Consider the following 23,728-nt stretch of genomic DNA (forward strand, 5'->3'; position numbering starts at 1 on the left):
TTGTGGGTCCTTCTAGTTGTGGCATGTGGGATGCTGCCTCAGCGTGATTTGATGAGCAGTGCCATGTCTGCACCCAGGATTCGAACCAACAAAACATTAGGCCACCTGCAGCGGAGCGCACAAACTTAACCACTTGGCCACGGGGCCAGCCCCTCCACCCCAGACCTTTAGAGCCACTGCTCCAGAGCAACATGGCAGCTAAAATAAATATTAAGCATTTACCTGGTTTATAAGCCACTTACATGGCTTGTCTTCTTAGTACATCCAGTAGGCAAAATCTTAAGATTGTCCCATTTCCTGCCCTCTGGTGTATACTCTCATATTATTGTAGGAACTTGTGAATATGATGGGCTAATCACTTCTATGATTATGTTATGTATATGGCACAGCTGGCTTTAAGAATGGGAGACTTTTCTAGGTAGACCTGACCTAATCAAGTGAACCCTTCAAAGGGACTGGGCTCTTCCTGAAAAAGAGACTGAAGTGTGAGAGGGATTCAACACAAGCGAGATTCTCTGTTGCTGCCTTTGAAGGTGGAGGGGGTCATATGGCAAGGAATGCCAGCAGCCTCCAGCAGCCGAGATTGGCCCCTGGCTGACAGTCAGCAAGGAAATGGGGACGTCAGTCCTACAACCACAAGGAACTGAACTCAGCCATAACCTGAATGAGCTTGGAAGGATGTTTTCCTCAGAGCCTCCAGAAAGCAACGGTGCCTGGCTGACTCCCTGATTCAGCCTCGGGGACCCAGAGCAGAGAACCTAGTCACACCGTGCTGGACCTTCAGACCTACACAACTGTGAGATGATAATTGTGTTGTTTTAAGCTGCTAAATTTGTGGTGATTTGTTACACAGCAATAAAATATTAATACAGTACGTATTATTTTCAATTTATTTTTAAATTACACAAATAATTATAAATACATCCTCCTTGTCAAAAATGAAAACACTTTGAGAGATTAGAAGTTCCCTTTGACCATCCTAGTCAATCCTGGGCCCCTCCCTCCCCTGCTTTCCCAGGGGTAGCCACTCTTTGCTGGGTTTGAAGCCTTCCTTCCAGACGTTGTTCTATGCATTTATGTGCATATATATGTACCACTAGAAAATATATCATACTGCTGTGGTTTATTTACTTTCCTCATTTTAACTTCATAACACTATCGAGATTGAAACTATAGCTGGACAGGTTTCCTAAAAATGAGACAACAAAAATCTGAACTCATGTTCTAGAGCATTTCCGTGCATCCCATGGAAGCATTTTGAACCACTCTATTGCTCTCAGATCTAAGTTTAAATAGAAATGTATTTTGGAGTTTGTTAAGAATGATGAGGATGGGGTTCCACCAGCTCAGAAGCGTTTAGAGCCCGGGCTGACCTCACACTTCTGGTTTTTCACCTCAGTCTCTCAGTGTTTTCACAGCCAGGCTGAACCTGCTCAGTTATAGGCTCAATTCCCATTGAGAATTGAGAGAAACAATGGTGACTCTTGTGTCCCAAAGTGACCCCTAATAACCACCTTGTCCCTGCCTTCATCCATCACTGGAAAATCAAAAGCCACTGTCTTTAGCAAGGAGCTTCAGAACATCTCTTAAAGAATTGCTGACTCTCCCTTAATTTAAAGAACAATGAACAGGTGTGACCTTTCAGAAACAAACCTATGGTGTACACCTGTATCACATCCAGGAGACACGACAAATCTCTTTTGACAGTGGACCACTGTGCCAGTGTGTGAAGGGAACCTTGGCCAAGGAGTAACCCGCCAAGTTAGCATCTGATAAAACCATCAGCAGCAGGTTTTCAAGGTGGCTTTAACCACAGGCTCTCAGAAGGAAGCTCCTTTCTCAAGCAAGCTTGTGCTCCAAACTCACAGAGCCAGGGGCCACAAGCCTCTGTGTAGCAGTGTACGCTTTCTGCATTTTTGTACTGAAGGAGACATTAGCAGTGGCCAGTGGCAATGTCCTTGCCTGCTTTGCTAAGGTCATCTGACCTTGCCCTCTCCTGACATCACAGTGGTCCTGACACAGACATGCCCCTTCGTTCCTTGCCCTGTAGTGATGTTGAGTTTGCCAGGCAAGCTCTGTCTTTCTACTTGCTCAACGTGGGCAGGAAATCTCACCAGTTCATAAACCCTTGGACATGGTGTGCCCATTAACAAGGGTAACACTTAGTGCCTCCTTGAAAGGGCTGTACCCACCCATCCACATCACTGATCCATGATTTTTCATGCTCCCTGGCTGTTCAGGTAGGACCATCCCACAACAATGAAAGCACAGCTGTTTGGGGAGGGAGCTTTGCCCAGCGCGGGCCACGGCCTTCGGACAAAGAATGCCTGCCTGGAGCTGCCGCTGGCTCCTCTTTTTGCTCTTTGTCTCAACGTGATGAGCATGTTACAGTTCCCTTTTCTGGGGAAATCTTCAAGTACATACACACAATTGCCAAGATTCAACCAAAGGGAGAAACGTGCACACAGAGGTTTGGGTGAGTCTGGAAACTGGTCCAGGGTCACTGAGTACAGGCTTCTAGAGGTGACTTCAGAGAGTGGAAATACCCCAAACTTTCCTTCCATACAGTCAACTTGCCTTGATTGAGAAGGGAAGGAGAAAGCTGCCCAGAGGGCTGGTGGCCAGTGTTGGGTAGTTTGTGATATATTCGGGCTGCTAAGTTAACAAGCGGTGAGGGCTCTCCTGTTTCACCCCCTAGAGGATTTCGGAGAGCTGGGGTTTTCGTGACGGAGACCTGGGTAACCGGACCGGCCGGGGAACAGTCAGAGGCGCGCGGAGGGCGGCCCCGCGGGACGAGGGCGGAGCGGGCGCCGTTGCGCTGACAGCCGCTGCAGAAAGGGGGCGGCCGCGCCCATTTCCTCCGCTCCGCCTGGGCCGGAGGGATCCGCAGCGGCGAGCGGCGCCTCCCGGGTGTCGGCCCCGGCGCCCCCGACCGCGTCCGGCGGTGGCGAGACGGTTCCGGGCGAGCCTGCGGCGGTCGCCACCCCTCCGGACGCTCCGAAGTCCCCGGCGCGGTGCGCATTCCGGCTGCCCGCATGGACGCGGCGCTGAAGCGGGGCCGCTCGGAGGAGCCGGCTGAGCTTGTGCCGTCTACCCGGGACTTGGAGGAGGAGGAGGAAGAGGGGATGGAGCAGGGGCTGGAGGAGGAAGAAGAAGTGGACCCCCGGATCCAGGTAGAGCGCGCGGGGGCGCCCGGAGCCCGGCATCTACTCTTAACCTGCCTTGCAGCCCCCCAGTGCCTGCGGTCCAGGGGACAGGGTGGCCACGTAGATCTGGGGGCGAGAAGAGAGGGTTAATACTCGGTTTCACCTGGTTCCTGGGGACGCTGCAGTGCCCGCGTGGACGCTGCCTGACTCTGTTGCGGGAATCCCACTCGCAGATCCTTGGCAGGATCCGAGGGTCGTCGCAGCGTGCCCAGCGGTTCGGGCGGATGTGCAACAAAGGGAAAAAGGGGGCGGGGGCGCCATGCGGGTATCGGGGTACCCCCGGCCAGGCTCGCGGCGCCGCAGGCATTGCACGGCCTCCTGGCCCCGGGAGGTGGGGTCGGCCGGCCCGCGTGGGCGCCGGACCCGGTGGGCGGGTCGGCGAGCCCGGGGGGTGGGCGTTGTCCGCCCTTGCAGCGTGGGCTGGCACTGGTGCCCTGGGTTTGAAGTCCTCACCTGGCGGAGGTGCCCGGCCTGAACCATCTTCCTCCTCCTCTGATTCATTGTTAGCAAACTGAAGGGTTTATTGTCACCACTGGCTCAAACCTCCGCTTGGCCCCAAATGGTTTAAAACATAGCTTTTCCTTGTTACGTGGTCGGCTGTGAACAGAAATCGAGGACAACTGATGGGCAGAGCTGACGTGGGGAGAAGGCGAGGTGATTGGCCTGGCTTTCTGTGCCTCCATTTCTAAGGGAGATGATTAAAAAACAATTTCCAAGCCGAGATCTGGAAGTGACAGTTTAACCTCTTCACCCTCGAAGCGAAAAGCAAAGCAAATCCATTTTCCAAGACTCATTTTTCTACCTTTTCTATAAATCATTAAAAAGAAAGATTATATATATATATTGCTTTTCAGCATGCTCTGCAATTTCTGGAGCCCTAATTGGTTTTTCAGATCAATTAAAAGCTCATTTAACTCAGCTGTTGCTGTTTAAATGCATTGTTTTGGCAGATTAGCAAGATAAAGATCAGATGGAAAAATCTTTGCATTAGGAATTCTATTTAAAATCATCAATTTGGACTACTAAATCTTGTTGGTACAGGAATTCTGTTAACAAGACCCTTTGTTTTGTAGAGTAAAATGAGTTAACTTCATGCTGGGTACTTTTTACAAAATGTCAGTTTGTAAATGTTTATTTAAAAGATCAGGATTAAAGCTAGTTTGTTTTTTTTTAAATTAAAAAAAACCAGCTAGGTAGGTTGAATAATAGGCAGTTTGAAACGACTGTCATCTCTATAGAAAAATACTCAACCGCTGATCAGTCAATGCCAGAATTCTGCCCTTGACTGAAATAATTTCCCTAGGTTTATACTTTTGGCTTGGCCTTGTTTATTTGCTTTCATTGTCTTTTTCTGCAAAGTCCTTGCTCTATGGCGGAAGGCGCTGTTTTGATTTGCCCGCTAAACCATTTGTAACAGATGGGTTTACCTGAAGGCATGTACCTGGAATAAATAGTTGACATTCTAAGGAAAGACAAGTTCCTAGGACCTTAAGACATTTTCAGAAGGGACACCATCAAGAAAAAGGCTTCAGAGATGCTGGCATTCATTTGCTCTTCTAGCCAAGGCTTAACTGTCTTCCTTGGGAATCATCTGACTCGTCCCTCTTCCTACAAATTGTGCTGGAGTCATTTTGCAGGTAATGGACTGACTCATAGGGAAACAAAAGATGAATCCCTTAAATCATTTTTTCTCCCTCTTTTCTTCATTAGGGAGAACTGGAGAAGTTAAATCAGTCCACGGATGACATCAACAGACGGGAGACTGAACTTGAGGTACAGAAAGCCGAGGCCCTGTTCTTGGTGAGGTGGTGCCGTCCCGCCGACACCAAGCTGGTTACTTTTGTTTTAATAGCTGGCGTCCCCTCCTCAAAGTTGAGCATCAGCCTGCTGTCTGACAGAATAAAATACACCACGGGGCCTGGCTTGTGGGTGGAGCACATGTGGATCCAATTTCACATGTTTTTCATCATGGAAGCTCCATCAGGCCGAAAAGCAAGAGCTTTACACACGCATAAGACCTCCAGTTAATGTGTCTGTGGAAAAGCTGGAAGGACGAGGGGAAAATGAGCTGAACTCGTTAGTGGAGAAGAATGAATGAGCTCATAAAAATCTAAGTCTTTTAGGGCGGTTCCTTGCATTGGGGCTTGGAAGCATTGTGTGTTTCCTCAGCCTTACTCCTTTTTTGCCTTTCCTGCCCTAATAATTTTCCCCTTCCCACCTCCCTGCTCATTTCTTTATTGTCTGCTTGTGTGTAGAATATAATTATCTTAATGGTAACGAAAAGCTGTTTAGACTGAGAAGGGCTTTCCTGCTGGGCAAAATCTTGGGAGACTAGACGTTGATTTGAGTTTCCTGAGCATCTTTCAACCTGAGGGTAAACAGATTAGCCTTCTTCACAGCTACCAATTAGTCCCCATCCCTTTTCAGTAGTGGTTGGTTTTACCCCATCGGCAAATTTGAACAACCCCGGCGTCTGTCTGAGAGCCTGGGAATGACTCTGTCAGAGAGCTGAAGGAATGCAGGAGCTGTTGGCAGGACCTGTTTCTGTAGCAGAAGAAATAGCAGGGAAGGTCAGCAGGAAGGGCAGGAAACATCTGGTCCCTGGAGTGAGGGTATGGTGATAGGAGAATACCATCAGCACTCTGGCATCCTTGATTTGTGGCTGTTTGACCAGGCCCTGGAGGTACCAAATGTAGATATGGCAGTGGGGATTGAAAGCTTCTTGTGCTGGGCTGTGTGTGAAGGGTTATGCCAACCCCTCTCTTTTGGTTGTAGGTATCCATGAACACTGGCTGCCCTTCTCCCCCAACTGAAGTATAATCTGTGTGTTGATAACACAGATGAATCGAGTCTCTCTGTTGGGCAATTGAAATCTCTCAGAATCTCAGATTTCTAATACACTAAAGAACAATGACAAAAACTCTACCATTTCTATAGGGATTAGAGTTTACAAAGTGTTTTTATAGGCTTTATCTCCTTCCATTTTGTCACACCAGCCTAGAGCTGGGCTGTCCAATATGGCAGCCTCTAGCCCCATGTGGCTATTTGAATTTAAATTAATTAAATTTAAATAAGATTAAAAATTCAGTTCTAGTAGCCACATTTCAAGAGCTCAGTAGTTGGGGCTGGCCCCATGGCCCAGTGGTTAAGTTCTTATGCTGCACTTTGGCGGCCTAGGGTTTCGCCAGTTCGGATCCTGGGCACAGACATGGCACTGCTCATCAAGCCATGCTGAGGTGGCATCCTACATAGCACCACCAGAGGGACCTACAGCTAGAATATACAACTGTGTACTGGGGGGCTTTGGGGAGAAGAAAAAAAAAGATTGGCAACAGTTGTTAGCTCAGGTGCCAATCTTTAAAACAAAAAAGCTCAATAGCCACCATATTGGACAGAGCGGGGAATTCTTCCATCACTGTAGAAAGTTCTGCTGGACAGCGTGGGCCTGGAAGGTAGGGAAGGCAGGGACCACCTCTTCTCCGGGTGAGGGCGAGGAGGCGCAGTGTCTCACGTTCGATGGTGTGGCAGAGCCCCATCCTTTTTCATGTCCCCTCCGGCTCTCGTATTCTACCATCCCAAATATGAATAGACAAGTTGGAAATAGTCTTTTGTGGGTTGTTGCTTTTTTTTTGCAAAGGATTGGTTTATTCATTCAACAAATATTTGTATGCCTACCGTATGCTGGTCACTGTTCTGGTAGTGCTTACCTTCTGAGGGTAAAATTGGTTCATCTGGTAAACTCTTTTTTGCCCCAATTTCTGAATACACTTAGGTATTTGTGTGTTGCAGGAAGCCACGGGACAGGTGTTTCCTGCCTTGCTCTGGAGAGCACTTGGTGGCAGCAAAGAGAGGTGGTCAGGGCTGGCTTGTGTTGGGTGGCTGACCCTTACATGGTATTATTATAACCAAGATGGAGTCATAGAAATATAGTGCAGGCTACGTAAGTCACTAAAACTCTTCCCTCGTAGCCACGTTGAAAAGTAAAACGATATAGCTGACGTTAATTTTAACCTATTTTCTTTAACCCAGAATGTCCAAGATAGTAAAATTTCAGCATGGAATCGATATAAAAAAATCACTAATGAGATATTTTACACGTATTTTTGTACTAAGTCTTCAGAATCTCATGCATATTTTACACCTGAAGAGCATCTCAATTTGGACTGGTCACATTTCCAGTGCTCAGTAGCCGCACATTGGCAGCGGGCAGCCCAGGTCTAATAGGTGTTTCCGGTCAAACTCACAAAGGAGCGGTGGGATTTGACCCTCTGTGCAGGCTGTCTGGACGCTTGTCATGCTGCTGGAGCCTGGAGGTGAGGATGGTGTCTGTGCCTACGGTGGGCTGTGTTCCTTCAGCCAGGCACTGGGTACCACCCTTGTGTCAGGCATTCTGGGCCACTGCAGATATGTGGGTGAGCAACACAGACAAAGGCCTTGTCCTCAGGAAGTTTTCGTTTTAGTCGGGGGTGAGGGGTGGAGGGGCACTGATTACTAATTGTAATAACTACAATAAAAGAGCGATGTGATGGGGCTCTGGGAGAGGAGTCCCCAGAAGACACCTGAGCAGAAGCCTGCAGAGTAAGAGTGGCCTTGTGCAGAGAGTAGCAGATGGAGAGAGCCGTGGGGGTGGATGAGGAGAGCGTGCCAGAGGATGTGGGACAGGAAACAGCCATTATAATATACAGTCAATTCTCATTGTTCGTGGTAGTTGTTTTCTATAAAGTCACCGTGAACATTGAATTAGTGAATACTGAACCATTGCTCCCAGGGGGAAATGTAGAAACCTTAGGTTCCTGTGAGCCTCTGGTTACAACATTTTCACCAACCAATCAACACATAGCCTTGTTTTATGTGTGTTTCTGTTTAAAGACACCTTATTTACTATATATTCTTGATTCATGAACGTTGAACTCACGGGCAGCAGCACTGTGATTCCTGCCTGAACGGAGCCCACCTAGCACACATTTTCTCCACAAGGCACATCACAGCCTTTTTGGGCTTGGGGACACTGGGCAGCACTTCAGCACTGGGCTTGGAGGCCATTTTAAACAGCAGAACCACCACCAACAGGTGCAGAAATGCAAAAACCGTGGCAGTAAGTGGACCGTGTAAGGACCTTGTTTACAGGATGAGCGCTGAAACAAGAGGCAGAGCGTCGCGTCCTTCACCCTCAGCTGGGAATGTGCACGTTGGGTGACTCACATTTTTTTGCCACGTTGTGCATATCCACGAATGGCTGTAGAAGCGCCACGAGTATTGATTTTGGAGTTAGAGATAAACGTTAGTGAGTAGGCAAATTCACAAATATGGAGGATCCACACATAATGAGAATCGACCGTGTGTGATTTCGGAGCCTCTAGGGAGGGTCTTTTGCGGCTGGCGTTTCCTTTCCCTTTTGATCATGATCCGGAGTGCCCAGTGGCCCCCTGACGTTGTCTGAGTCCGACTAAAGAAATTGGTGACCAGGTCTGTGGCGGCTGCTGCTTGGCTTGTAGACCGTGGTGCGGTTGTCTCTGGGGAGCTGTGGCCCGAGGTGCATGCCTGGGAGTCACCTTTAGGATCCCATTCCATGTCTCGGCCGTGTAAATAGGAGATTACCAAAGGGCCAATGGATGCCAGCCGCCTGCCGTGTCGTCACTTGGATGTCTGCCTCTTCCTGCAGCCTCGGTTCGCCTCTGACCTTGTTTGAATAGTGTTATGTCTGCTTTGCCCTCTGATTTATGTCAAGAGAGCCAGGCTTTACAAGCTGTGCAAGCAGTAACCTTTCTACCAGAGAGACCCTTGGATATAAGCCTGAGGTTTAAAATTAAGAAAGTGGGTGTGTTTTCCCACAGACACATTGATTAGTCAGCTTCAATTATTAATTCCGGAGTATTTTTTGAGCACCAGCTATGTGCTAAGGGCAGTGTTAGGTGACGGGGAGAGGGCAGTGAAGAGGGGACAGAGCTCACTGTTCTCCTGACCCTTACCTCATGGAGCGGGAGGAAATTCAATAAACAACTAAAATATGCAGTAGGTTGCTGGCGATGTGTGCTGGGGAGAAAAGCAAGGCAAGAGGGAGCTGGGCAATGTGGGTATTTGGGGCCGAGGCGAGGGAGGGGGTTGCAGTGTTATGTACAGTGGGCAGGAAAGGCTCTCTGAAAGCCTGTCTGGAGACAGTGAGCCTCGGGGCCGTGTGGGGGAAGAGCATTTCAGCCAGAGAGAACAGCCAGTGCTAAGCTGGGAGTGGGGCTTGGCCTGGCTGAGGAGCAGCCAGAGGGGACCGATGTGCTGGGGGTGGGGTGAGCGATGGAGAGAGGAGAAGGAGCGAGTCAGAGAAATGGGTCATTCACTGTGTGACAGCCCTCGCAGGTGAGGCAATGCAAGCAACTGTGCTGATGTAATTTTACAATGCACATTATATAGAACTATCTTTTTTCAAATGTTTGTTAAAAAAAGATGCAACATGGGATTTCTAAATCTCATTGTGATCAAGAGTTGCAATATCCCATGCCAATTACTTATTTGTAACCCTGATGTGTAGTGTTTTTGTGATTTCCCGTGCTTGCCCTGAAGGCGCGCTGTCCCAGGGCTGTGCAATGGTCAGAGAGGGGGAAGGACATGGCCAGGCCGAGCCACCCACACACAGCTTTTCCGAGTAATCAAAAGCTGGCTTCTTCAGACCGCCCTTCCCCAGGGAGGCAGGAGCAGTTAATTGTAAATGTTCATGCTCTTTCCCTCACTGCTTGGGTGGGGATGGTTTCTGGGCAGACTTGTTTAGAAAAGTATTAGATTCTGGACATCTGTGTTCCCCAAACTTGCGTAAGGCCTGTACCCAGAATCTGCCTTGTACTCCCTCCAGAAACCAGCAAACATTTTCTCTCTCTTTTTTTTTTTTTTAAAAAAATACTGTTTTGAGCTTGGAAACTGGGGGGACAGGGGTTGGGTAGGAGAGGGAAGGTGGGGGTGAATTTGGAGGCAGCCAGGCCTCCCTCTCATGAATTATTAACACAAGTCAGGAGAAGAAAGAAATTCATTTCTGAAAGGATAGTGTCACATCTTAGACTTTGTCCTTCAAGATCTGTGTGTGTGTGTGTATGTGTGTGTGTATATATGTGTGTATGTGGTGTGAATGGATGCGCACTAGGGGAAGGCCGTGTAAGACATCCGCTGTGTTTTGGAGACAGCGCTAGGGAACGTGTGAAGTGATAAATGGACGAGGGGAAGTGAGGAGTAACTGTTCCTTGAAGCTAGCACCAAATTCCAGGCCTGGTGGCAGGCTGCCCCGTCTGGGCTGGGAGGGCCCTGACCTCTTTGTACCCAGGTGAGATGTGGTTTAAGTAAACATCGACGTAATAAACGCTGAGCCCCTCCTGTGGGCTGACTCCTGTGCGGGGCCCTCAGCCACCCTCAGCCACAGTCCTCGCCCTCGCAGAGCTTGGCGTCTCCTGGCTTCAGGCGTGCAGTTATGCAGTGACAAGGACATGCAGGTCCTTTGGGAGCCAGGGGAAGCTTTGTGGAATAGGAGGCCTCGGAGTTGAGGCCTGGAGACCCCAAGTCACGTGGGAGGGTCGGTTAATATCCGGAGCAGCCTAGAAGTGGAGGAGGAAGAGAGCTGACGGTACAGACATCACCTGCAGCTTGAGCAGTGATGGGCCGCCTCGGCCATTGGCTGGTTGTAAAGATAAATGCACTTGAGGTCTTTTCTGGGTGCTTCTGAGTGACCTGAGCTGGGGCTGCTGCTGTCCCCACAGCTGGGACCTGAGGTTTGGCCGTCAGAATGGTGGGACTTCGGGCTTCCTGCTTCAGTGATGGTCCCCCTGCCTGGCTGTTGGGATGTCAAGGGACAGTAACTTTTAACCCAGCAATTGTAAGAACTTATCCTAAGGGAATAACTGGACAAGGACATAGGTCCAGTAATGTTCATTGCAGCATTGTTTAAAAATGTTGGGAAGTTATAAATCTAAATAACTGTCAATAGGGGATTGGTTAAATAAATGAATGCTATGCACAGGCGATGGCTGATAGAGTCTAGGCCTTAGAATGACAGCACAGCTTGTTATTAACATGAAAAGATATCTGAATGGAAAAAAGCAGGTTCCAAAAGAGCGTGTAGTATGGTGCTATTCTAAAAAATATGTTTATATGCATAAGAATGCCTGGAATAGGTTACACACCACTTGTTATATCTGGTGAGAGATAAATGATATTTATTGTCTTTATACTTTTCTGTATTTTCTGAGTTATTTGCACTGAATTTGTATTACTTTATAGTCAGAGAAGAGAAAAACCTAAAACTCAAAGCTTGGGGAAGCGGAGGGTGGAGGGCAGACTGACCTTGGCATCAGGTGGTGAGTTAGAATCTGAGGTCTGCTGACTTCTAGGGGCGCTTGGCCCCTTGGAGCCTGAGTCACGTCGTTGGTGAATTGGGGTTGTGATTCTTGCCCATGTCACTGGGTGGCCTGGAGGACAAGAGGAGATACTGTGTGAGGGGTGCTTTGATAACTGCACAGCCTGCGTGAGGGAGAGCCGCCTGCGCATGGGGCTGGCAGGGAGCACTGAGGACCCCCAGGAGCCCCATGCAGAGAAGGCTCCTGTGAGATGTGTGTTGGAGCCAGGTTCGCCACAGGGTCTGGCTGTGGTTCTGCTTTCCTCCCTCGGGACCCGCATGACATTTCTTTGTCAGAGACTGGCTCTGGGCAAAGGGCCGGAGAGAGGACTTTGTCAGGCCGGGATTACAGCCGGATAGACTTTGCAGTCACTGGAGTCTTTGCTCTGTGGCTGGTCTGCTGGGATGTAGAAATCAATTTGTTTCTCCAAGAGCCTGGCTTTGTTAGGGTGTGTCTGCTCCTGGGATTTGTTTGGCATATAACAGGTGCTCAATAGATATTTGAGTGAATGAATAATAGCAGATTACCCCTTCATGGCTGTGTGACCTTGGGCCAATTACTTAATGTCTCTGGGCCTCATCCCAATGATGGTGCATAGTGAGCCATCAATAAATGTCATTGGTGCTGTTACTGGAGCAGGGCAGGTGAGGGCCATGCTGGAATGCCTTGTGTCCATTCTGGACTAGTTTTCCTGCCTGTTTTGGCTCCTAACTGCCCTTCAACAGTAATGACTGCTAATGATGATAATGAGTGCCTACTGTGTGCCAGGCTGTTCCAAGCACTTTGTGGATATAAACTCACTGAATCCTCAGAACACCTCTATGAGATAGATAATATCGTCCCTATTTTGCTGATAACAAAGCTGAGGCACAGAGAGTTCCAGAGTCTTGCTCTAGAGCAGTTGCTCAACTTTCACTCTGTTGACATAGTGGGCCGGTAATTCTTTACTGTGGGGTGCTGTGCTCTGCATCATAGGAGGTTTAGCAGCATCTACTCACTAGATGCCAATGACAGCACCCCCACACCACTTGTGAGAACCAAACATATCTCCAGACTTGTAAGTGTCCCCTGGGGTGCAAAATTGCCCCTGGCTGTGAACCACCGCTCTAGAGCAGTGCCATCAACGTCCAGCGAAGTGTGCACCCACAGCCTGGCAAGACTAGGAATTTGTTAGAATTGCAGAGTCCTGGGCCCCACCCAGACCTAGTGTATGAGAATCTCTGGGGGCAGGGCCCGGGAGGCTGTCTTAACCAGCACCACCTGTCTCATGCATATTCATCAGTCTATATTCCCGTCATTCGTTTATTTGTCTGGCTCCCCTACTAGACGCGGCCCCAGGAGGGAGGGGCCGAGGTTCCCCTCTCTGTGCCGCCGCATCTGACACAGTGCCTGCACACGGGTACCATGAATGTTGGAAAGAGTGGATGTTAGTTTGTGGTTAGACTCAAACACCCTTGTGGACTCCTGGCTCTTGTCATTGTCACACACAGTGTCCTGCAAAATAGGCAGGTCCCCTTACTGTAGCGTCTGCTCTGGGATTGCATTTGTCCCCAAGCTGTTCTTCGACAGGGCTGACTCTGGACACAGTTGTGACACAGGTAAAGCATGGCCTGTGTTCTCCGTCCCCTCCCTGAAGTCCCTCACGTACAGAGGTCGTAGCTCATGAAGGTGAAAGATTCTGCCTTGTTTGGAGATGCTAGGGTTTTGGGAGTGGCCTTTCACATTAAAAAAGGATGGCGTTTGTGGATATAGACAAATGGCTATAATCTGTTTGGTGGAAAAAGAATTAGGTAATAAAACTATAAGGTATGGGGCCTGGCCCAGTGGCCTGTGGTTAAAGTTCCCAGCGCTCCACTTTGGCGGCCTGAGTTTGTGTGTATGGATCCTTGGATCCTGGGTGTGGCCCAATCCACTCACTAGATGTGCTGTGGTAGTGTCCCACATAGAAAATGGAGGAAGATTGGCAAAGAGGTTAGCTCAGGGCGAATCTTCCTCAGCAAAAAAATGAACAAAAAAACTATAAAGTATGTATAAAACGACTATGCATGTAGAGTAATGTAAAATCATATATACATGCAGTAAAGAATATGTGCATATGAGAGAAAAAAGGTCTAGAACAGAGTGATTCATAGTGTGGTGCACAGACTATGAACTGCTTGTAATGAATTGAAGTAAAGTAAATACGTAAATTGAGACTCTTTAGAAACCTTTTTCAGCAATTTGACATTGCTGTGACATCCAAATGGCATTTCACAGCGTATTTTTATTGTATTCTACGGAAGTGTTGATTTGTAGTGGGTTGGGGGAGAAAAGATCCATTACCCCATAGTTTGAGCAGCATGGATCTGGAAAAATGTACCCTCAGATGTTACTAGTGGTTATTGGTAGTGGCTAAGAATGCTGGTGATTGGGGGCTGGGCCGGCCCGGTGGCGCAGCGGTTAAATTAGCACATTCTGCTTCTTGGCAGCCTGGGGTTCGCCGGTTCAGATCCCAGGTGTGAACATGGCACTACTGCTTGGCAATCCATGCTGTGGTAGGCACCTCACGTATGAAGCAGAGGAAGATGGGCATGGATGTTAGCTCAGGACCAGTCTTCCTCGGCAAAAAAGAGGATTGGCGGTAGTTAGCTCAGTGCTAATCTTCCTCAAAAAAAAGAATGCTGGTGATTTTTATTTTTCATTTCTTGGTGTTTTCTGAGTTATTTACAATGGCCATATTTTATCATTTTCATAAGCCGGGGATGGGGGTGGAGAAAGAAGCATTATTTATAAAAAGACGCCTTTATGAGTCAAAGAAATAAATTTCTGTGGAAGGAATTTTAGGAACTATGAAGGCTGGTGGGAAAAAATGTTCAGATTGGTAGTCCCTGCCGTAATTGTAGTAAACCGTGATGTTGGTGGGTTTGCTTGGTGAATTACTGTATTGTTAAGCTCTCATTGTGGTAATTCGTGGAGGGCTGAAAAGCACTTTCAAGGCATTTTAGGATTGTCTACCAAGAAACCCTCATTTATACACTTATTTATAAAGGACAAAAAAAATCACGCAGATATAGTAGTGGAAAATATTCCAAATATTAAGACTATTTAGAGGGGCCGGCCCCGTGGCTGAGAGGTTAAGTTCGCATGCTCTGCTTTGGCAGCCCAGGGTTTCGCCGGTTCGGATCCTGGGCCCAGACATGGCATCGCTCATCAGGCCATGCTGAGGCAGCGTCCCACATAGCACAATCAGAGCCTACAACTAGAATATACAACTATGTACTAGGGGACTTTGGGGAGAAGGAAAAAAAAAAAATGAAGATTCGCAACAGTTGTTAGCTCAGGTGCCTATCTTTAAAAAGAAAAAAAAAGACTATTTAGATATTCAATTCAAACTTAGTTGCTGTATGTATTTGAGTATTAGTATCATTTCTAAATGTATAAAGACTAGTGGGCCCATATAGGCTCTCTTGCAACGTCGTTCACTGTAGCCACGTCAGCTGAAGGATACTAGTATGGACTGTTGGCTAGAACATAGAAGTAGCTATCTAATATTGAAATGGACTCTATTGCCTTAAAAAAATTGACTCTCTTCCTCCTAAGCTGTAAAGACTAGTGAGATAATACGTAAACTTTCCCGGCCCCTCAGCTGGAACCCATCAGAGGCATGTTGGTGCTTGCTAGTGTAGGGCAAGCAAACATTTGTACAGTGACATGATAGAAATCCCAAGTTTATCCAAGATGCCTTTCGTCTGACTCTGAGGGGTCCACGGGTGTCCCCACCTCGAAAGAAGACGGGCCATGGGGGTTGATGGATTCATTGCTGCCCCAGTGGTTGTTAGACTTGTCAAACCCACAAGTTGGCAGAGCACTGTGTCTCTGTGGACTGTGGCCTTTTAATATGAAGCTGTTACTTTTCCTTCTGAGCATTTATTGTAAGGACTTTTAATGGAGTCAGGGGTGTGGATGTGTGTTTTGGCTGGACGAATTAAACATCTATTGAACCTCATCCTTTGGCAGGCATCCCGGTTGTCTTTGCCCAGCCCTCTCCTTTGAGAGTTACTTAATCTGCCTACGGCCACATAGATGTTTCCAGCAGTAAAGACTGCATCACTTTTATGCAATGCATTTTAACCAAGGGTCTCATGATAATTTGCAAAGCAGCTCTTAGAGAGCTCAGAATCAGCTTCTTTCATTTCCGTAAAGGAAGATGGAAAAAAATTTTGTTCTATTCTTGCCTGATTTTTCCTTTGCTGTGTTGTGCTGGATTATCTAAGAGATATTAATGTTTGCTCTGACAGAAAGAAATTGCTGGTGGGGAGACAATGAGAGGAGCATCCGCTGTTTATGATAACCGCAGCCGAGCCCGCTTAATGTAAACTCTTTTATTGTTTGCCATCAAACGCAGCCGCAGCGTGATGTATGGGGTTTGGTTGTCTTCATCCACCCTACCCTTTTGTTGCCAGCATGCAAAAGGATTCAGCTTCATTCTGATAGATTTGAAGCCTACAGCTTTAATGCTCTATTCCTGGGTTTTTGGCTTTATTGAAAGAAGGGATGAAATGGGGGTGTTGTCCTTCCTCATTGTTCTAGTTACTATTTCTACCTAACAAATTACCCCAAAACGTAGTAGCTTAAAACGACTGCTTTATTTTGCCCATGATTTGTGGGTCAGAATCTGGAGCGGGCTCAGCTGGGTGGTTCTTGCTTGAGGAGTCTCATGTGGTTGGAATCGAATGTCAGCTGGGGCTGTGGTCATCTGAAGGCTCAGCTGGACTGGACGCCCAAGGAGGCGCGCTCCCATGTGTGGCAGTAGACACTGGCTCCTGGCTGGGAGGTCAGTTGGGGTTGTCCACCAGAGTGCTGACATCTGACCTTTCCAGCATGGGGGTCTCAGGTACTCTGACCTCCTTATGGTGTCTGGCTTCCCCCACAGAGAGTGTCCCAAGTTGGCCGGGTGGAAGCATCGCAGCCTTTTCTACTCGAGCCTTGCAAGTTCCATAGCAGCACTTCTCTCGTATTCTATTGGTCCAACAGTCACAGGTTCAAGAGGAGGGGACACAGACTCCCTCTCTTGGTGGGAGCAGGATGGGTGGGTGCTGAAGAATGTTGAGCCAAATTTTAAAAGTGCCACTCTCATGGTGGTGATGTAGAGACAGTGACTTGTTTTGAGACCTGCAGGGCATCCGTTTTTCCTTCACTTCACAAACAGCCACATGTCACAGTGCCTTCTTGAGTTGCTCTAATGGTTAACCAGCCAGCAAAAAAAGGACTTTGGTTTGCACTCCCGGTGACCCTTATACTTTGCCCGTTTCTTAAAAATTTTGTCTGAGAGCAAATGATGTCATGGCTTCAATTTGAAAAAAATTAGTGGAGGCTGGACGCCAAAGTGCAATAGCTGGGTGGACACTTTATAAATTCAGGGGGAATGTTCTAAAGCTTCTTGGGCAGCTCTTGACATCCTCCTTTCTTTCCACTGGTTTTGCTAGCATCTCCACTGGGGAAAGAGAATCTTGGTATTGCATGCGTGTGCTAGAAATTGGATCTACTCCCCAAGTTGGAGCTTCTTGATGCAGGCCTTAATGTTATAAAACATGGGCTCAAAAAAGCATAGGAAAACTTAAACTACAAAGCATGTGATGGAGGAAGAGCGTGGGCTTGGGAGTTCAGGACAACTGGATTTGAATTCTCTCTCTGCCTTAATAGGCTGTGTAGCCTTGGCAAGGTTTTTAGCTTTTCTGGGTTTTAATTTTCCTTCTCTCTAAAATGGGAAGGGCAATATGTCTCTTGCAGGGCTGTTAAGGATTAAATAAGGTGATATTCATAAAATGGCTAGCACGGTACCTAGCATACAATGTTCAGCAAACGGTGGTCCTTTCCTTTCAACCCTTTGCCGTTTATTGAATAATGGCACCTGTGTAAAAATTGCTACTATTTATTGAAAGCTTATTATATGCTAAGTATTGTGCTAGATGCTTTATGTGGTTTATCTTGTTAATTCTCACAACAGCTCTTGAGGACATTGATGAGAAACAGAGGCACTGAATGATGGAATCAGTTCCCCCAGGTCATGTGGCCAGTGAGTGGGGAGCCAAGATTGGAAGCCAGGAGTCTGGGGCTGGAGCCCATGCCCTTAAATAGTTTTGGGATGCGTGTTTGTGGGTGTGGAGGATACATGTTCTGAGGTGCCCACTGAGGCTGGTGGGATGAAAGAACTCTGGTCTAGGACTTAAGGGACGGGGTTTTCAGTCTTTGCCCTGACACTCACCAGGTATACTTCCTTGAGAGGGGAACTTTACCTCCTGAGGCTTCAGTTGCCTCATCTGTGAAACGGGAGCATCAGAGCTAAGTGATGGGCAAAGTCTTTTCCAGCCTTCTTGTTGTATGACTGAGATTTTGGTTTTGATCTAGCCATGTGCTGAAGGAATTATGAATCACCTTCAGTCCTGATGACAGGGAAATGCAAAAGCTCTTTGGTCAATCTATGCTGCAGTAGACTTAAAATTTTATTTTTATTGAAGCAATAGTTGCACATAAGGAAAAACCCGTGAAAAGTTTTAATGAAAAGTTCTCTGCCTCAGTCCTTCCCACCCCCAGTTCTATTCCTGGAAGCAATTACTTAAAATGTTTTTAGCTGTTTGTTCTGGTGGGTTCTTCTGTGTCTCTAAAGTTATAGCAGTGGGTCTTGACTTTGGTTCTTTTGCATCTTATGCTCTCCTTTCTTTGCATTCTGATGCGGTGCAGTCATGAGGAAGGTTATCCAAAAGAAGGGAGACAGCCCGCTGCCTGGAAGACTGTGGTGGGTGGATGCAGCTTCCAACAGAGGCTGCACTACATGGTCTCTAGAGCTTTCCGAGGGTGGGCCGTGAACTCACCATATTGCCCTGATTTTAAACTCATGTTACTTATAAAATGGACCTTGTCTTGCATAACAACTTGAGTGGTGGTTGAAACACTACCTCTGATAAATGTGCATATCAATTGTTTAATTTATCTAAAAAGTAATATTTGCAAATTTTTGGAAAAAGTGGTCTTGAGGTTGAGGAAATATGTTATGTTAAAATAAGCCTCTTGGCATAAACATAGAAATGGTTCACTTGTGGTTGAACTCAGTAAAATGCTGTGGTTTCAGCAGTTCTCTCTCCTCTGACAAAGATTCCTCTGGATTTAAAAACATGTGTTTGGCCGTGAATGAAAAAGCACTGGGTCCTGTCAGTCTTTCTAGCTCTGTGTGTGTGTGTGTGTGTGTGTGTGTGTGTGTGTGTGTGTGTGATTGTTATGTAACTTCAGTCCCTCCTCCAGGGCCTTGTAGGGTTAAAGGACTATTGGGTTTTTTTCCTTAGTTGTCCCTGTGACCGTGGGCTATTTAAATGTATTTTTTATAATTGGTTAAATTCCATTCCGGTGATGCGTGCCTATGTAACATCAACAAAAAAGATGAATTGAAATTGAGTCTTTTCCAAATTGACATTCTACAAAATAACTGGCTCATGTTATTCAAAAATATCGAGGCTGTGAAAGACAAAGAAAGGCTGAAGAACTGTTCCAGATTGAAGGAGACTAGAGAGAGATGACACCTAAATGGAAACATGAATCCTGGTTTGGATCCTGGACCAGGAAAAAGATTTTTTTTCCTTTACTATAAAGGACATTAGGGGGACAGTTGATGCAATTTGAATAAAGTCATAGACCAGGTTAATAGCATTGTATCAATGTTAATTTTCTGATTTTGGTCGTTGTGCTCTGGTTATGGAAGAGAATGTCCTCATCTTTAGGAAAAATGTGCTGAAGGATTTCAGGGTAAAGGGGCATCATGTCTGCATCTTACCCTCATTTTTTCCCAAGTCTACAATTATTTTAAATTAAAAAAAGTTAAAAAAAAAAAAAAAAAAAGCTTTTCCTCATTCCTAGACATGCCAGCTGCCTTGACTCAGTCTCCAAATGGCAGTGCCTCCCTTGGCTGTGGAATCTTGACGTTGGCCAGAGCTTCAAAGGAGGCTGTGTGGTCGAATCCAGCCGGACAGCTGTGGCGGCTGCGATGTTCTGGGAGATGGGACTGGGTGCTCGCCTGCTTGTCTGGGAACATTCTGGAGTCAAACAAGAACTCTAAACCAGAGCCCTTCTGCCTAGGAGGAACTTGGTTCCACTTAGGCCTAAAAAAAGCTCCCAGAGCTTTGTTAACCTCAGAAGAGGAAACCTTGCAGCAGGAAACCATATTGACCACCATCTTTTCTTACTTTCCTTTTTTTCCTTCTTGGTGGTTCAGAACCAGGACAGATGGTGTGCTGCTGTGGAAAGAGAAAACAGGGTCTGGCCTTGTCACCAAGGCTGTCGAGCTGCATAGGGCCTGGAGCTGGGGCAGTGCCCAAGCTGGGATTAGAATTCCCTACACTCTGTCCCACAGCCACTCAAACAGCTTCAGCAAAAGGGAGGATTTTCTGAAAGGTTGAAGCAGCCTTTCAGGGAAGCCGAGAGAGGGAAGCATCATACGGCGTTAAGCCTAGGGAGAGCAGACATCCCAGTTTGCTCCGACAGTCTTGGTTCACACCTGTTGTCTCAGCAGAATTATTAGTAGTGCCCCCGCTCTCTCTCAAAGTGCCTTGGTTTGATTGATAAGTTATCTGGCCATGTAGCTGCAGGGTTAGATCAGGAGCACAGACCATCTCCCCCAGCCCCTCCTGGTGTTCTGTTATTTGCTTTCTTCTCCCTCTGTCCTCTCTGTCGTTGTCTGTCTCTCCCTCCTCCGGCCTCCTCTGTTCTGTTCTCTGAGAGAAGATCTTGTATATGTCAGAGACATGGCAGCGAGGTTATGCCTGGTGTGTGGGGGACGCTCCCCATAAAAGGAGGTGGTGGGTTTGCCAGACACCCCAGGAGGCCTCTGCTACAGAAGTCGGGCCTCAGGTGGAAAAGAGAAGGAGTCAGAAGGGAGGGGAGTTGGGTGCCTGGTCTCCAACAGTGATTCTGACTTCTTCCATCTTGAAGGTCCTGTTATTTTCTTCTCCTTTCTTTCTTTTCCATACATGCTTCCATCCCTTTGGAGCTGTTTTCACCAGGTTCTTCTGGTTGGATGCACCTTGCTGGTGTGCAGTTGGGCCTGTGCAGTGGTGGGGCTGGCTCCAGCTCCCTGATGGTCTTCTGCCCTCTCCCACCCCCTTCTCTGCCTCAGCGTCCTCCCGGCTCCTGTGTCCTTGGACGTCCATCTTTCTGGTTTGGCTCCCTGGGCCCCAGCTCCATCCTGGGGCACAGTCTTTCCAGTTTTGCCTCTGCTGCAAAATTCCTGAAGGTGACATCAGCTGTCCTGGCTCTCCTCACGGGGCTATGAGAGCTCTCCCTGGGGAAGGTGGAGCTGAGGGAAGAAAAACCCCACAGAGGCAGGGAGAGAAGGCAGCTGTGGGGGTCCAGGGAGTGTGGCGTGGTCTCTCAAAGTGGCGTGCGATCCAGGGTCTGGGAGCCAGATCTGTGCTGTCCAATATGGCAGCCACTAGCCACATGTGGCTGTTTAAATTAATTTAAAAACTTTAATAAAAAATCCAGTTAGTTGCACTGGCCACATTTCAAGTTTTCATTTAGCCACATGTGGCCAGTGGCCTCTGTATTAGACAGCACAGATGTATGTAGAGCATCTCCATTATTGCAGAAAGTTCTCTCAGATGGCACTGGAGAGCACATACTCCTTTTCACCCAAGCACCGTTTAAAGTGGTTTCTTTGTGTGTTTTAGTAGCTGCCACAAGTGCTCTTAAAGAATAGAATGGATGGGTGAAAAGGAAACATGATTTGTAGTAAGCCTGAAAACATTTCACGGACTTATAACTGTTCAGTAAGTCAGAATGTTTCCAGTGGTGCTTCTCATCTTGTGATTCTAGAATGTTTCTGCTAACAGAGATTTTACGATCGTTCTAGGGCAGTGCTTCCTTAACTCTAGTTGTTCTGCTGCTGTTGTAGTTTTTGCCTTATCCTAGTTGTGTATGTGGTATTTATTCCATATTCTCCTTTAAATTGATTCACGTTTTTACCTCAGTTTGTTTGAAAAGGAGACTTCATGACTATAAGTGGAAAAACATCAAAGGGAAATACATGTTTTTAAAGCAAGCCTTTTATCAGAGAGTAATATATATAGGAAAGTGCCCTGCTCATAAGAGCACAGCTTTGTGACTTTCAAAGCAATGTTATTTTGTTTCCAGTGGATTTGTTGTTTGCTTATCAAATTCTAGCAGATTTCCCTCTCTGTGGAAGGCCCTGAGTCTGGCCTAGCTCCCATTTCTTGAGGAGGTGCTGAAGGTGCTATGAAGTCATAGCACCAGATGGAGGCTTTCTCCTGGACAGAATCAGAGGATTAAAGAAAGATCTGAGAAGGAATAACTGCTTTACTGTTATGGAAAATACACGAGTGTTTCTTGCTTGAGAGGGGTCTTTGCGGGCCAGGCCCGAGGGGCGGGGTGTGGCTTGGTGCCAGCAGCAGACCCGATGCTCTTTGACCTCAGGTTCCCTCTACACTACGATCACTGAGTACCTCAGAGGGCTTTTCTTTTTGTGGGTAGTATCATTATTTGCCATGTTAGAAATTAAAACTAGGAAGTTTTAAAAACTTGCATTAATTCATTAAAAATGACAATAATAGGGGCTGGCCCCGTGGCCGAGTGGTTAAGTTCCCGCGCTCCACTGCAGGCGGCCCAGTGTTTCGTTGGTTCGGATCCTGGGCGCGGACATGGCGCTGCTCATCAAACCACGCTGAGGCAGCGTCCCACATGCCACAACTAGAAGGACCCACAGTGAAGAATATACAACTATGTACTGGGGGGCTTTGGGGAGAAAAAGGAAAAAAAAATAAAATCTTTAAAAAAAAAATGACAATAATAAACCGATTACATGTCAACATAAATAATACATTTTAAGAAAAATAACCGTCTTCCCAAACAAAGAAAATTCATGAAAAGAAAGAATCATTTTATGTGTTTTTGCAAGTCTCTTTTATGTCTGGCTCAGTAGAAGAGCTGGATTCTCATATGTGCTCCCGCACTTCATCTCTTACAATATCTCATAGCAAATAGTCTCCGGAAAACTCCACTGAACGCTTAGGAGACAATGACAGTGAAAAAGCAGATAAGTCAAACTTGATTACAAAAATGGTTTTGACCTTGCAGGCTCCCAGGAAAAGTCACAGGCGCCCCTCCCCCTCCCTCCCCCCATGGTCCCTGGGACCACACTTTGAGAACCTGTGGTAAAGCGAAACGCACATTGGACTAAAGGTCTGTGCTTTTGTCTGAAGTCTGACACTCGCTTCCTCTCCTCAGGCCAAGCAGCCCTTCAGCCCTGGGCCGAGTTCTCTTATGTGTAGCCAGAGGACGGTGATTCTTGCTGAACCCGCCTCGCAGGGTCATTGTGAAGCTCAGATAACGCCTGTGAAATCTTTTTACAAACAGACAGCGGGTGTTTATAAATGGCATTACTAAGGATCTTTTGAAATATGGTATCTTCTTTAATTTGTAGGGCAGTGATTTTTAAAAACTGATGTCCCATCTTAATCTCCCTCGGTTCTGGGGACACCTCTGTGGAGGGGGAAGGCCACCATTCTCAGCCTACAAGCTGTTTCCCAGGCTCGCCGGTGCTGGCTGGTTTGGTTTAGCTGGAGTTCTTACTTGATACAGGGCTGTATTTTTGACACACTGACATTCAAACAGGGAGACTCTGCCACCCTCAGCAATTCTTTGCTTGAATAAATTGCCAGCAGTCTGAGTCACCTAATGGATGTGACACAGTTTTCAGATTTGAAGATCTGAGGCCCCATCCAAGGAGAGAGAGCCCTTTTTAGAACTCCTTCAAATGCTGATCTAGAAAGTTACGTGGTAAACAGCCCTGGCTGGGAAATGGCTTGTTTTTCTTGACTGGTGACAGACAGGTCTGCTCATTCCCCTGAGAGGAGTTTGTACTTCTGACTGCGTCCCTCCAAGGGTCGTTGACCGCGGGGAGAACAGTCAGCTCTCTCTCCTCTCTGGACATTCTGGAAGCAACGCCCACTCTGATCTTGGGAGACACATTTGCCTGTAGTTGTAGGAGATGAAGAACCACGGTGGGATCTCTCCTCGAACTAGGAAATAAGGCAGAAGCACAAGTTCAGTGAGACAAGCTGGCTTTAGGATGTGGCAAACTGGCATTAAGATAGATTTAAAGAAATGCTT

The 23,728-nt window shown here is 47.2% G+C and overlaps 1 protein-coding gene across 4 annotated transcripts in view; it reads left to right on the forward strand.

Moving 5' to 3' along the window:
- The first annotated feature begins 2,028 nt into the window (after nt 1-2,028).
- Nucleotides 2,029-23,728, forward strand: part of SH3BP5 (SH3 domain binding protein 5) — a 71,548-nt gene continuing 49,848 nt past the window's right edge. Inside the window, exons 1-3 of one of the 4 annotated variants that reach the window (XM_070238129.1) lie at nt 2,029-2,240; nt 2,699-3,173; nt 4,917-4,979. In XM_070238129.1, coding sequence (XP_070094230.1) covers nt 3,036-3,173; nt 4,917-4,979 — 201 coding nt within the window. In that variant the 5' untranslated portion in view covers nt 2,029-2,240; nt 2,699-3,035. Of the gene's footprint in view, nt 2,241-2,268; nt 2,477-2,566; nt 3,174-4,916; nt 5,007-23,728 lie in introns of those variants that run through there. The other 3 variants (XM_070238130.1, XM_001917851.5, XM_014731856.3) reach the window with 3 other exon arrangements.

Source organism: Equus caballus, chromosome 16 (assembly GCF_041296265.1).
Source record: "Equus caballus isolate H_3958 breed thoroughbred chromosome 16, TB-T2T, whole genome shotgun sequence".
In the NCBI taxonomy this organism is placed as follows: Eukaryota; Metazoa; Chordata; class Mammalia; order Perissodactyla; family Equidae; genus Equus; species Equus caballus.